At 39.9% G+C, this 15,607-nt stretch overlaps 1 protein-coding gene across 2 annotated transcripts in view; it reads left to right on the top strand.

The window, feature by feature from the left end:
* Window positions 1–13,571, top strand: part of LRRC28 (leucine rich repeat containing 28) — a 58,831-nt gene extending 45,260 nt beyond the window's left edge. The window contains exons 9-11 of one of the 2 annotated variants that reach the window (XR_011048963.1): window positions 1,663–1,822; window positions 4,704–8,775; window positions 13,160–13,571. Coding sequence is in view for 1 of the 2 variants with exons in the window: in XM_068410270.1 (XP_068266371.1) it covers window positions 1,663–1,822; window positions 4,704–4,776 (233 nt within the window). In the remaining variant the exon portion in view is untranslated. Of the gene's footprint in view, window positions 1–1,662; window positions 1,823–4,703; window positions 9,197–13,159 lie in introns of those variants that run through there. The other variant, XM_068410270.1, reaches the window with a different exon arrangement.
* Window positions 13,572–15,607: the final 2,036 nt, after the last annotated feature.

Genomic DNA, 15,607 nt, shown 5'->3' on the forward strand with positions numbered 1-15,607 from the left:
TATGGAGGGGAGAGGGGAGGTTTTTAGTTGCTTAGTATCAGGATATCAGCTGCACCAAAATTACACAATGACAGATGCTGTTTCATTTCGATTTGCAAAATTCTAGTCTTTGAAAAGCAGTTTGAGAACATCAGGTACAAGATACTTTAAATTATCAGTAACTACTTCTCTCACCCAGTTGTGACTTGCACAATAATTTCTGGAATATGACTGTGTGAATGTGGTTCCTGAAGACATTGGTGAAGTTTGGTTTGGGAACAGTGAGATAGCATTGCAAAATCAGTTTAAGAAATGGTTTGTAGATGGTTTATACAAGGCTGTGAGGATTATATCTGGTTGCAGCCAAGGTGCAGAACGTGAAAAAGATGGTGAAACTTTTTTTTTTAACTATCTTGGCTACTTCTAGTTTGCTACACTGTACTGTGTAGTCTTTTTATATAGTTATATATGCATATACACACACACAGATATATATGTTCTTATTCTGAGTGACCTTATTAAAGACTATGTGCATTACCACTGGGACACCCACATATCAGTGAGGCAGGAGTTCAGGCAGCTGTAAGATAATGGTGTGTTGGGGAAGCAGGTGACACATATGATCAAAGTAGCAGATTTCATCTATTGCTGATTGCCTAAATTTGCAGTTCCAAGGCTGCTGCTAGGTAAGTATGACAGAAGTGACTGGACCACTTTTCCTCGATCTTTGCTTGGCTACAGAATGTGACCTTTTCTTTCTGACGCAAATGCACTATTTGTCACGCTTGTCGTCTCAGTTGAGGCTGTTGTGGTACATTGTGTATGAGGTTAAACCTTACAGTGTTAGAAAGCTGAAACTAGTGTGATATCGCAAAACTGATTTATCAGGTACTGCATCTTGTCCTGATTACTCAGCACCTAAACTCATTCACCTGTCTTGGCTGTGTCTCTGTTTCTAGATGGAGATTAGCATGGTAGTTTTAATTTATAAAACACTATGTGGCTTGGGCCAAGCCTGAGAAAATGATTGCTCTTTCCCATGAAATGACCCTAGAGTCCCTTTTGGTGAAAATGATAGCATCTTGTATACTGTGAGGGCACACTTAAGAGATTATGAATGTGTTATTGATCTTTTTAGAGTGGTCTCTTTGGTTGGACCTGTGAGAATTATGCTGGGCTGGATTGTATTTCAAGTAATTCTAAATATTTCAGATCCCTTTTTGCTGATGGTGGAGTTTGGGCTTTTTAGTGAGCTTAGCTATCCTGCTGGATTGGTTGCTGAAATATTTTAGTAAAATATTACTGATGTCCTTTTCAGAATTTTGTATTGTTATTAATTACTAAACACATGTCTAGATCATCTTTGTGTCTAAAATTGCTTTGATATATTACTAGTTTTTATTATTTGCTTGAGCTATAATATTTTCACCTGGGTATTTGGGCCCAGTTAATCTTATGCCCACAGATGCTAAACTTACACATTTAGCTTTAACTTTTTGAACTTATACATGGAAAGCACCATGTGCTTCACCCTGACTGTGGTAATTTCTGTTACCTTGCTGTTCTTTTGACAAAGTCTTGACAATGTGAGGCAGCTGATTTTCTGAATTGTTCATGGATCATGCTTGTGTTTATCATGCAATTGTTTTTTTACAAGCCTTTTTTGTTTCTTTTCTTCTCTAGATTTGAACTTTCTGACTCCAATCTCACTACCCAAAAGCCTCTTGGAATTGCTGCACTGTCCCTTGGGACACTGCCACCGCTGCAGCCAGCCTATGTTTACCATTGTCTACCCAAAGCTCTTTCCCTTGAGGGAAACTCCAATGGCAGGATTGCATCAAGGGTAATTATACAGGAAATTACACTGGGGTTTCATTTAGGAAGAAAAACACCTTATGGAACAAAGTATATTCTTAAGGATTTTTTTTTAACTTAGCAGACTTTCAGATCTAAAGCCCCTGTCCTATGAGTGCATGTAAAAGTTGACAAATCTTTTATTTACAAGACAATCAGAACACTGCTGTTAGATAGTGTTTCAGATTGCTATAAGATAGTGAAGGGTTTTGATATGATGGGATTGACTTGTTTGTGATAGTGCAGCACATGCCTGGCACTTCTGTGCCTTGGGAAGGAAATACTACCTAACACCAATACTTCCCCCGATGGCCTCAACCCTGACTTCAGGAGAATGCCACCACCAAATAAAAGTGCAGTAGGATAAAAGATGGAAAAAAGCTCTAAAGCCAGAGCTTCATTAAAATGTTCTGTGGTAAAATACTAATTTTTCTTTCCATGCTAATTAACTTGAGATATGCTGTGGAAGCTTTCTGCATTGTAACATACATTTCGTAGCAATACATCTCTAAAAATATTTCCGTTTTTATGGTTGTAGCAGTTGTGTGTCTGCAGGATTCACGAGTTAAGTAGACAAGCCTACACAGACTTCCTGATCTGCCTGACAGTACAGTAGAAAGGACTCAAAACTAGGATATGGTTCAGGGAATATTACCCTCATGTAGATAAAGATTTAAAATATCTTTAAGGTGAGCACTGATTGCTTTGCAGTGATTCTTTCCCTAACCCCTATTAGTCCGAGTTGTTACTGTAGCTTACCATGAGCCATAATATCAACGAATCCACTTTCTGCAATGGAAAAGCATCAGAGAAATTTCAACTGGTTCTACTTGATCAAAAGTGCAGTACGGTTTGAAACCTAAGAAAGAAGGTTTAAAGAAAAGTCACTTGGATTTAAACAAGCAAATGTAATGCTCAGGTTCTTTTTAGAGAATTCAAGTCAAGCCATTAGTTACAAAGCATATGCCTAAAGGTGGGGAGCAGAAAAGAAAGGTGCTTTAAAAAGGAATGTTTCTAAGTGGCACAAGAAGGCCACTTAGTTCTTGTCCTGCTGAAATCCATTGATTTGATCGTTATCTTCCATAAAAATAAGAAACTGCTTTTCAATAGGAAGATCTCTAAGAAAAAAGAAGAAACTAATTGGTGATTCAGGTTGATGGTACCTATTTTCCCCATCTGTATTGCAGGTTATTTTGCTGAGTTTGTGGCACAAGAGGTATCTGATTTGTAAGCAAGTCAACTTTATGAAATGAAAACAACTTAGGTATGCCAAATCTGGACAGCAGCCAGAAGGCTGCATAAATGCTATTTTGGAAAAGTCATCTTTCTTAGAAAGATCTGACTGTAGAGATTGCATACTTCAACTTGCCATGCTGTTACACTTCAGTCCTATGTTGAAATTCAATAGATTTTACATTGAATAAAATAAATTGCTTCCACATTACTGTCTTCAGAGTGGCAGAAGATGTTATAATCATGCTATAATGAATTTCTTTCAAGCATTGTACAGTATGATTTTCTAAGTGATGGAAAACTACTTGCTGGTCATTAAATCCTTATGTTATCTGAAATAATCCAACAATGGGAGAGTTTGGACTAGAATAGAGAGCTCTGCTTTCTAATTAATGGCCAAGCGTTGCTCGTTGTGGAACTTACAGTTACGAGATGAGATGTGTCAGTAGACACCTTTAGGAATTATTAGTTACAACTCAACAGAAACATACTTTAGGGCTATTTTGGAAGAACACTATATTAACATTCTAAAATATATTAATTGAAAATACATATTTCTGCATGGTTTTCACTTGTTTAAAAAATGGTTATCATTCCTTGCATTAGACAAGAATGTACTGTGTTCTGCAAAATGCCTTAATGAATCCAGTCTTAACTAGCTGACATTTGATGCAAATCCACAGAAAATGAGATCTAAACAGGGTAGCCTGTCATCCTTATCTCTGTAGCTTGTGCACTTGACATGGTAAGATTATGTGGAATTGTAGAGGTGTGATAGCTGGTTTAGAAAGACGTGAAGGACAGGGTTTCTGTTCTCAAGAGCTTACAGTGACCATGAAAACACACAGGGTAGGGATCCTGAACGTTTGAACAGCACTGATTAGCACATGCCACATCCACACCAGTAATGTCTGTCTGGATTTCTGTATCACATTCTGTATTCTCTTATAGGAAGGGATAGTTAAGTGTTGAACTGGATTTCTGTATCTGAAAAAGCACAGATGACATGAGCAGTGGGTAAAGTGTGATTTCTGGGTTAGTAAAAAAACAGATCTTAACATTTTTAAAGCTGGTATCTAGGTCCCTGCCAGGATGGGGCAGGAGGGGGGTCACAGTGAGGCTAATATCACGCTTTCATTTTGCCACCCCTGCTGCCATACCTGTCACAATGCGACAGCACTGTCTGTCTGTCGCCCTTTCTGAAGATCTGGGCCCAGTTTGTTAACTTGGCTGAACTAAAGGAGGACACTGGACTTCAGTTATTTTGTGCCTACAAGCAGTAATTTAAGAAACACATGAGCAAAGCTGAAGCAAAGAATTACCCTGCTATTTTCCTTTTCGCTGTTAAACCTACTGGCTATAACACCCAGCCACACCCTCTGCAGAAAGAAAAACCACATGCTGCTGCTTTAAACTGAATACATAAGAAACCAGGAAGGTTTTCGAGAACCCCTGCAGTGTTTCCCTGCCTTTGTATCAGGCATTCATATAGAGCAAATGAACCTTCTCTTTCTGAAGTGTGGAAATGGGCTAATCCTGTATTTTACAAACCAGCATATTGTCTGCTGTGGAATGGGGCCAGGAGTTTTAATCTTTACTGACAACTGTTCCCCCTCCCCTTTTTTTTTTTTTTCTAGGAGGACAACTGTTAGTTTTGTGGCATACTGCTGCTCCACCCAGTGTCTGCAGACTTTTGACCTACTGAGTTGATAAACATTTAAAACTCCTCAGGACTGCTGCCAGTTTAAAGCTGCATTAGACGTCGTATCCCATTGGTACTGGAATACTGTGTGTGTGTGTGCACGTGTGCGTGTGCCAAAGCAGCAGAAGTGCCCAGTCAGGAACACTAAGAGGCACTTAAATCCTGCCCCATCAAATTTGGATGAACTGCAGAAACTTTTCGGAAGTGTAAATACCAAGCTTTTAAAAGCATTAACTTCTCTCTCCTCCAAGACAGCATACAAACCAAACAAATTCACAAGCTCTGACTTCAGGATTTCCAATATTTTTCAAATGTGGCTGTCTTCAGGTTGACCCATTGCATCATTTGAGGTAGTTTTCATTCCTCTAATGGGGAGGGAAAAAAAAAAGGTCCAGTTATGACAAACTAGTTTTCACTTGCTCCCCCCATCATCCTCGTCACCCCTACAGCTGGATTCAGGTGTATAGATCTAAGCCTACGGAAACCTTTGAAGGATCCCAATGACTTTCCCATAAAATTTAGCTTTATTTTTTCTCATTTATAATATTTTCCCTTGCAGAGTTATCCCAGTTGTATACCAGGTTTTTTACAGTTAACTGTGCTATTTAAATCCACATATTAAAAGCAGATCTTTCTTTCTGATATCATTAGAAGCCACACTGATTTAATTGGAGTAACTAGGATATGTCTGGAGACTAAAGATTGTGTTTCAGTAAGGAAGGCTGGTACTGATGTCTGCACAGAGTGGTCTTGCTCCAGCATGTTTGAGGGTGTGTTTTCTTTATTTTCACCGCTCGAGTTTTTTATTTTTAAGAACTCTTCCCCTTTTGCCTCTTTGAGTTCAAGAAGATGACTTTAAGTACAAGTTTCACTTGAAAAAAAATCCTAGTGATATGATAGTATATATTTATCTATATTTATTATATTTTTACAATTGCAGACTGTAGATCTGCAAAGGGTTGGTTGTCTTCTTTTTCTAGATTCAGCATTTGGCTGATTTGTGAAAGTGTGTCAGTGGAGTGTGTTAACCTCGGAGAATACTGGAAATCCGGGGGGGAGGTGTGTGTATCATCTCCATGCGCAGGTATAGACACATACATAGATATCTTCACAGAAGGGCTGTAACATTTGTTTTCATATATTAATGGCAGATTTAGTGCAAATTTCCACTCGCTATCATGTTTGTGGGAATCCTTTTTTGTTAGATCTTGTTCATTTTAAATAAAGGACAAGGATGGAAAAAAGGCCCAAAATGTCTGCATGACTTAAAATTTTAATTTTACACTGAAACAGTTTATACAAAACTAGCCCCTCTTGACTTGTTTTGGAATATATAATTTTTTTTATACAACGTGTTCTTTTTTTTTTTACTTTCTATTTCTTAGGTACAAACTACTTGTTGATTTAGCACAGTGTGCTGCTCTGTGCAGTCGGTAGTTACAAGCTGAAATAGATATGAATGAAAGTTTGTTATAAAAATGGCAAGATAAAGAGACTTATTTGGTAGTATATTAGCATATGTTGTGGTGAGGTGTGCATACTTTGAAGGGAGGAGGCATTAAAATGTTTTCCTTTTGCCAAAGAAGCATTTGTTCCCGCTGCAGGCTTCCTGGCATCTCTTCAATAAAGAGAGTATCTTAAGAGCTTAAGAGAGTACCAAAAAGGCAGTTTTTGAGGGTAGAATTTTTAGGTTGTGCATGTTACTTGTAAAAGCTTTGCTGGTTTTATTGGGTTGGTTTTAGAGAGTTGAATTAGCATGAAGAAATGTAGAACTTAATCCTTCAGGAATGCAAGTATCATCTACTGTTTAAGAATTGTGAAACTTTCTAAAATAAATCCCATTTATTAATTCTGCTTTGCAGTAGGGGAAAGAGCCATGTCCAGGCAGGCTTTGTACTATTGGATTTCTGCCTCTGTCGTTTCACTGATTTGTTTCAATATTGGTATCCCCAACAGGCCTTTCCACCCAGCGGGGTTTACCGCTGAAGCACCAAAATGCATCTTCAGCTTTTTTCTTTACCTTCAGTACTACACAGTTGAGATGTAAATTGCCCATGAGCAATTATACCTGTATCAGAAATGTGCAAGTGTAGTACAGAATGCATTTTTTTAAAATGGATGATAAAAGAACTATGGTAGTGTTACAAATATTAATTTTTGATACAATACTTTGATCAGGAATTTTCACTATTATTTTTACTGTGGCTTCCTCTGTCTTTGAAGAAGATGTTTTGTTGGAAATTTATTTGTGCTCTTTTTATAGCAACTTATAGACTTTAAAACACAGATTGTTTCTGAATTCAGTCTGTAAATATTTTGGAGTTAAATCTTTTGATCAGCTAAAAGGCATTGGTGTTTGTTTTATTAGGAGTAAGTAAGAGTGGAGCTTGATTTTTTTTTTTTTAATTATTTATTTTTTACTTTCTTCTTCCCATAATCTAATTATTTTTTATTGAGTTCATATCAGTCTCTTTATTATTGTCTACAAGTGCAGTTCAGAAGAAATTTAGTCTGTTCTATAAGCAGGATGAATCTTAACTTTAATAGTTGATATTTCAAGAATGGAATGTTCAATGAATAAATGACTTCAACATTCAATTGAAGCTGAAATGTCATACCCTGTTTTTATAAAACAAGGAAGAGGAAAGCCAATATATAGACTGAAAATGCAGCTTAAATTCATGTTTCTCTGACGTTTTTTTGATACGAACAGTGTTTTGTATTCATCTGTATCTTTGGGTGATATTGGTCTAGATTAAAATAACTCCATTCTCACTTGTCCACATTTTTCTAAAGTTGTTCTACTGTAAGAGTGTTTCATAACCAGCTCACACGAGAGCCAGCTATGCACGTTGCAGAGGGGAGAGGGAGCTTGTTGCTGATTGAACTGTGCATCACTTGTTTTTCAGTTCAAGGTGTCACAATACTTGGACTTCTTTAATGTGTTTATTTCTAGGTAATTTTTGATTGTCTGCTCTTGTTCATCAGGTTAGTTCACATTGAGATAAATTTTTCCTTGTACTGCAAAAATCTGGTTCCAGCAGTTGAAAAAAATAACCATTTTTAAAGGGGTTTTTGTCGTAAAAGTAGATCTTAACTCTTTGCTTAGGGTGGGAGCAGAAGTTTCTGGGTTTTTTTCTAGGCATTATAAAGAGAACAGTGCAGGAGAGAAATTGGAGGAAATAAGTCTTTAACCCATTGATATTGCTATAAAATTTTCCTAATGTGATTAGGGAGCACAGGCATGATTTTTGTTGATGTTGTGGTAACAGGCACTATGTTAATAAAGTTGAGACCCTACTATTTATAGAGATAACGTTTTGTTCTGCCACAAAGGAAACTGAGGAATCTCTGGCTTTGTTTAAAAATACCACTTGAGTGGTTTTACTGTGGACACTGTTACATTTGGATCACTGTTCTTGGGAACCTTCCTGTTACTCCCCCAGAGGATCAGAAATACAAATGTCCTTTCCTCTGTGAAGAACAAGGTCTAATATCAAGAAGTGCGTATTTTTCTGTTTTGGCCTGATGCTTCTCTTGGGCTCTTACTGAAGTTCATTACAAATCTTCCATTTACTTCGTTGTGGTGAGGTTAAGATCCTGCACTGAGCAGAGCGGAGCTGTTTATTGCCAAGTTGGCTTCAATTCTTATATATCGAATTCTGCTGAATCCCTTTTTCTGGCATGAAGGGAGGACGAGACTGTTGTAACACCCATGTGGTAACAGCGTGTCAGGTTTTACTGACATCGCAGCAGAGTTGACTGGAGAGTGACAAACCTTTCACTAGAGAGGAGGACCTTTTTTTGAAGGCCACTGTGGCCCCATCAGAGTACCACTGATAACAGAAGAACTTTTGCCTTGACGTCAGTGGAGGATGGATCAAGTTTTAATTGATGAGAGAGAAGAATGTGTTCTGCCATCTTTGTATTTCTTGCAAATACTGGGACAATGACACTGAAGTCCATGCCTGCTGCTAGGCAGCCTCTCTATCTGCAGCTGAACTTAGGTAATTCCAAGACGTACCTGTCTTTGCCTCTTACCTCCCTCTTAATACTACTCACATTGTTGCAAAATGTTATAGTTAACTTGTGATGGAAGAGGCTGAGTAAATTGAATCCAGAGTTTTTACTACTTTTTGTATTACAGACCTATTTTGTAGGAGACCAAAGGTCTGGTGGAAAGAAATGGCAAGGTTCACGTGAAGTCTTCATTGCTTTTGCTTTTATGTGCCCTTCTTTGGATTAGAACTTGAACTTGGATTGAAACTGAGTTCATACTATGTCTGTTGAAAGCATGTGTATTGCTTTTTTGCTCTGTATTGACCAAATGACGCTTAGTGTGAAGGTGAGCTTGCTAGATGTTTTATTTAAAGGTAGTGGTGCAATTTATTGTATGTACTTGTTAATAAACTATATTTTTGGATAGAATTACAGTCCATTAAAGTTAACTAAATTCTTGCTTCTGGGGCTATTAAGCTATGTTAGGATGTAGCATTTAATTTACATTTCAGTTCATTTGCATAGTAATTAGCTAGTAAGTCTCTTGTCTAAAGGCTGAAGAGGTGGGGTGAAGACACTTCTTAAAACACTACCAAGCCCAAAACACCAGTTCAATTCACTTAATCCCTTTGTCTCAGACAATGTAGTTCACCAGATCTTGCGTAATAGGAACAAAACCCATATGGAAACATCACTTTAGACCTTTCTACAGGTTGATCAAAAGAAAAATAACTTTCAATAGGGCTATATTAAGTGCCACCCTGATAGTCCATAGATGTGGCTGTGGTTCATATATTATTTACTAAGCAGCATTCAGCAGCTTTTTTCCCCCTCATCTAACAGATACCATAGGAACAAGGTTGCCAAAAATAAGTAGAAATTAAGCATCTGTCTTTCCAGTTACTTCACTCCTTGCTGTGCAGCATTTTGCTTTGGTCAAAGGTGCTATTCTGTATCTGTTCTGATGAGTTCTTTGAGTTGGAGGCTGTCTGAATTACTGTACTTGTACTGCGTGAATACTAGCATATCTATTCTGAAATGAGAGCTGTGTTGGTCAAGGTGACTCTGAACATCAGTTCTAATGGACGCCTTGAAGGGTTTAGATACCATTCAGACTTCCCTGATGCTTGTTCACTAGTAAGTTTACAATGACTTGCCTTTTTAGTATTTTACAAATGACAACATAAATTTTCCTCCCCTTGCAGTGTAGGTAACCTCTGTTTGCAAGGCAGCAGGAGGAAGATGCAAGTCCCTTAATAAGTGAGAACAAGTTATTGGCGGGGGGGGCGGGGAGAACAACCCTTTAACCTATAATTTTTACCAACCGCTGCTCTGTCCCTTATGAATTAGAAAGAAACAAATGGGGAGAGCTTAACATCCTTTTCCTTTGCAATTAAAAGTACTTGGCAGAACTGCAAGCTAAGTGGAAACTTCAGTGGCTGAATAATGCTATTGTATGCAGGAAATGAGAGGAGATCTCACTTGGAAAGGCACTGGATGTTTTGTGACTTCCAAGCCAAGATGTAGGGCTGTTCTATGCGGTGGCATTTGGGGAACTTGAGAGCCGAATTGAACCACTGCATCCGCGTCCCCCAACTTCAGTGATCACTTAATGTTCCAGTAGAGCCCTCTCTATTCTGGACTGAAGAACCCTACCAGCATTCCCTGTAGCTGGCTCAGGAGCCTGGGAGTGGTCATTTATAACTATCAAGATTTCTGTCTGCTACTTCAGCAAGAAAGAGAGCAAGAGTTGACCGAATGCTTGCTTTATCTTTTGATGTTTTAAATAATAAAACCCCCATAGCATGCTTTTTCAGCACCCATTATGCCTTTGTCAAGGTTTAAAGCTGGGCTGGCTATTAAACCAATGGCAGATGCTCTCTGTTAACCCTTTCCTCCCCCCAGGAAGGGAAGGAAAAAGAGAAAATGGAAAGAGACTTACGGCATGGGAAATTAAAACAGTTTTAATAAACAATAACAATGCAAAAGAGTATAATAATGGAAATAATTAAATATATACTAATATATACAAAACCAAGATCGAGCTCCCCCAGTGATGATCACGTCACCACTGGTGCTGCAAGGCACGATCCGGGAAGTCCTGGTCTGGAGTCAGCGGCAGACGGGAACTGGATTCAGGAGTGCATGGATTGGGATTGAGGGCAGGAGAAAAACGGAGAGAGTCCTCTTCGGATGCTGGCCATAGAAGAAGAGAGTGCAACCCTCATGTTCCCTCAGCTTTAAACTGAGAATGACGTGTATGGGACGGAATACTTCATTGGTCAATTTTGGGTCAGCTGTCCTGTCTGCTCCTCCCCAGAGGTGCGACCCTTCTACGGCTTTTCACTTGTAGACAGGAATCTAGCAGCGACCTTGGTTTCTATAAGAATAAGTATAAGCAAGAGCCTTCATGCATATCATTCCCACTGTTACCTCAGTAATAACTATAAACTAGAAGTGGACACTGCAAAACATGCAGTTAGTTTTAGAAGGTGCAGTTACTTAGAAGAAACTTAACTGAAAGGAAAATTGGTTCTGTTCATGTCCAAACCAGCACAGCCCTTCAGACATCTCCTGCTCCCAGGCAAAAGACATTGACACATCTGTGAGAGATCTTGAGCCTCAGGAATGAAAGCAGTTCTGTTGTTGGAGGTGCTGAAGTGATTTGACTTTCTGATGATGCCTTCCAAGTGGCAATCAAGGGCTAATTTCTCAAGTACCCTGATGCTCTTTTGCATGTTCGTGAGGAATGTAAATATTGACTGGCTCTTTCAGTCATGGATGCCTGTTCTGTTGCTAAATATGACTACAGCCACGGTATGATCATCAGGGCCTTGAAGGTGTTCTGCGGCCATTTTTTGTGAACCTCATGAAGCTACAAGGTTTAAATTTTTTTCTTCAAATCAATTGAGAAAGCCTTCTTGTAATGAAAAGTGCAATACTGAGTTTGTTTATTGATTGGTACTATGAAGGTTAGACTCTAAGTGCACTATTATAACAGCAAATCAAGCTATTCTAGTAAGAAAGCAAAAAATGCATTGTTAAATTCCATTTTGGTGCAGGTAAGGTCCCCTGGAAAGCTAACGTTTTGTTTAAGAATGAGAAACACCTAGGGCACATAATTCATGATAAAGTGGAGATACAGTCCAAAGATGCTGACGACATTGCCTAGATCTTATGAAAAAATATATTTAAAAAGATAACCAATGTTCCTTCTAGGGGCAAGTATTAATTAATGGTGGTATCAAATATACCCCGTTCTGCTGTTGTTGATCCACCTTCTGGCTCCTGTAATTCTGCACTTGTACCTATTATATCAATCTTACTAGGTTTCCTTTATACTTTAGAGTTCTAACCATTGATTTTTGTTGTTAAAGCAATTAAAAGAATCAAGCTTGAATAATCTTGGGTCAGTTTGTGATAACTGTGATTGCTTCGCTGGCACTGAAGTTTCGAAACAGCCTGAGCATGGACTTGAATTTGGCTGCCTTTGCTTTTGCCTTGTCTCTGCTGGCTCTCTAATTTCATTTTGCAAAAAGCCAAATCAATGTAGATGATACATGAAGAGAAGAATTACCAAGAAAAACAGGTTTAACTTTCTGAAGAAAGCCTAGCTTGGAATCGGGCTGGCAGGGTCTCCTGTATGAATTCTAGGTAAGTGCTCCTTTTAAAGGAGGATGAAAAACAGTGAGTTGGCCAGGCAGTAGAGAACCCCATGTCTGAAAGTACCAGGATTAATTATTCTGTATATTCACACCTTACTGTTCTGTATCTTTCTCTAAAAAAACTGAGTAACTGCCACAATAGGGAGTTAGTTTGTATCTTACGTCTTTGTAGAATTACGATTGATTTTATACTTGTACTCATTACTCTCACAGTGCAATACCTCTTGTTTCTCTTCCTGTATAGTTGCAAATAACGGCCCTTCTTTCCTTCCCCTCATCACTCCTGACTGGAAAATGATGCTCCATTCTCTAGTCAGTACACAAGCTCTTGCTGTGGTCCCATTTTCACTAATATTAAAGCAGCGTGTTACCTGCGCAGGGACACAGGTTTGTTCTTCATCATGCAAAAGCACCTAATCACATTTCTGTAAAATTACCTAGATCACAAATATGCATTCTTTTCTGGCTGCAGATGAATAGAGGATATTGAACTTAAATTAATGGATTCATTTATATTAAATCAGTATTTTGTATCAGAGTTTTTAGATCTAGCAGTATCTAATCCTGGCTCTAAAGCTTCTATTATGGAACACGGGGGCTCGAATTACTCCAGTACCTCTATCTAAACTGTAGCCAAACTTATGTCTGAATCCTATAAGGATACTTGCGAGAAGGTTAGAATTGAAAACCTCTATTTGATTATCTCCTTTTTCCCTCTTCCCTCAAGGAAGCTCAAGTGGTGCAGGAACTGATACCTACTAGCAGGACATTTCTCTCCAGGTGGGTGCTGCGCCAGTTCCCTCCCTGCCGTGTCGGGTGCCGTGGGCTGACGTCCCTGCCCAGCTCACTGCTCTCTGGCCCCAAGCTGCAAAGATGAAAATTATCGATTCCAGTCCATCGCATTGAAGTATGATCATGAGGTGTTCACAGACATGCTGGGACTCGTCCGTTACTTACAGGAACATTGATCCAGGGGGATCTGATGTGTTATGTAGTGAGAAGCTGCAAGAGGGAGAATGAATTTACTGTTTCCATTCACAGTCAGTAGCCTGAGACCTTACTGTGGCTTTAGCTATTCTTGATTAATTTCATATGTGGATGCTCCTATTCCAGAATAAAAGAGCCTTGTTATGAAATAATTTAATTCCTTTAATTTCATTTGGGAATAAGTACATCCCCACACCTGGTATTTAAATCTGAGATAACGATTTCTTTATGAATTTACACCCTGCTCTGTTTGGGTCAGATCTCGTGTAGCTAAATCCTTGTGTTCATTTAACAAGACCTGATTTATTTATTGTTTAAAATTCTTTCTTTTGGGAAGTACCTGGTTGGAAAATAAAAATTCCACTTGCAAGGATAAGATTGGGGGTGGGGGAAAAACAAAAATTCTGAAAACAATTGGTCTGGAAGCACTGCATTGGAAAACTTTGTTACATGTCAGATCTTATTTTACTGTTTTATTCTGAAGCATCTGTCTTTCGACACTTCAGAAAAATTTATTTTGATGTAATATTTCAAACTGAGAAATACAACTTTGAAACATGGCTCGGAATATTTAGGTTTTCTGCCATGAAAATGTCTTTTATGGCTCCACCATCACATTTTCTAATGAAAATACAACTGACAGGAATGGTTTGGACTGGCTTTGCTCTGCCCAGGTGTCAAGGTCAGAAGCTGCACTCAGAAGTCACTCTCTTACACAGCCCTTCGTGTTGGATGTGGTTTGAGTTCCCTAGACAAAAGCCAAGACTGCCGTGGGGTCTCAGCAACCGCTCTCAGCTCTGTGTCCCTTGTGAGGCTGGGAAGGGAGGAACTGATGAGGAGCTGTTCTCCTCTCTGACCCATCTTCCTCCTCTGTCTCTGAGAAGCCCAGTGTCCTCAGGCCTGTTGGGTAGCATGGTCGTGACAGTAACATGTTCCCCCTTGGTGTCTGTTTCCTAGTGGGACTTGCTGCTCTGGTGCAACGCTTTGGTTTAAAGCTCCCTGCTTTTTAGCTGCATGGGTCTGGTTCAGCTGCCAGAGGGGTCTTGCTGTCAAAGGACAGATGAGCACCTCCATAGCGCAGCATGTGCACCGTGAGTGCATAAGCACAGGGGAGAGCTTTCCTGGAGATGTATTACTAAGCTCTTTAAGATTTAATACTCTCTTGAAGTTCAAACCAGTGTAAGGGAAGGCTTAAGCAGCTTAATGGGTTAAACTGATCCATGACTGTGTCCTTCAGACAGTTTAAAGACCCTGTAGCAACCCAAGCGGGCCACCTGTTCCTCTCCCAGACAAACAGGTTACCCTCCTGACCTTCATTCTGCCACCCTCCAGCTTTGCCTGGCCTGGCTCCATGTGTGGAGTGATTGTTCTCAAGTTTGTCATTGTTTAAAATGCCACTTGCCAGGGTTTAATGTGCACAGCTGCAACCTGAGCCATCGCCGTGTGTTAATAAGCCTAAAAACCGTTGGACTGACACCAAAAGATCTGCTTGCACTTGGCATGTCATAAATTACCATCATTCTTACCTGCCAGGGATGATTCACTGCTGGCTCAAAAACATATTTAAACTTTAGAGGATGCCAACAAACTGGGCGGTGGTTTGACCTGCCACGTGGCCCGAGACTGCTGCTTTTCTCTCTGCCTCCGCCTTCCCTCTGTTGCAGCGTGTCGGGAAACAGAAGCTCTTTATGGTGTTGTGAGAGCTTGTGTTTGTGTGCCGCCCTGGCCCTCCTGCCCTCCGCTGCCAAAGGGCTGGCCTGTTTCTGGGAAGATCCTCGCTGGCTTTCAAATTCCTGACTGGATTGTTACTGCCGGTTTTGGGAGTGGTCCTGGGGGTTAAGGCCTCACTAGGCCGTAGCCTGTCATTGCAGCAGCTTCAGAAGGCTTTCTTCCCACAAGTCCTGCCTACCCCAGGCAGGAGGGTTGTGATGGCCTCTTAGCATCCCAGAAACGGCTTATAAATTTCACGTTAGCGGAGTACACTTGACCAACTAACAGCTCAGAGCAGGTGGGTGAAGCTGGTGCCCACGCTGGGCAGCGGAGGAGGCGGAAAGGGGATGCCCCACGTGGAAATGGTGGAGATCGCGTTGCAGGATTATATGCCAGAGGTTGAACGTGCTCCTCGGAGCCCAGACTCTTGGGCTCCAGCGTCGCAGTGACTGCCCGGCAGTGGGGTGCTGGTCTGTCC

The sequence above is a fragment of the Nyctibius grandis genome, chromosome 11 (assembly GCF_013368605.1).
Source record: "Nyctibius grandis isolate bNycGra1 chromosome 11, bNycGra1.pri, whole genome shotgun sequence".
NCBI classification, from domain to species: Eukaryota; Metazoa; Chordata; class Aves; order Nyctibiiformes; family Nyctibiidae; genus Nyctibius; species Nyctibius grandis.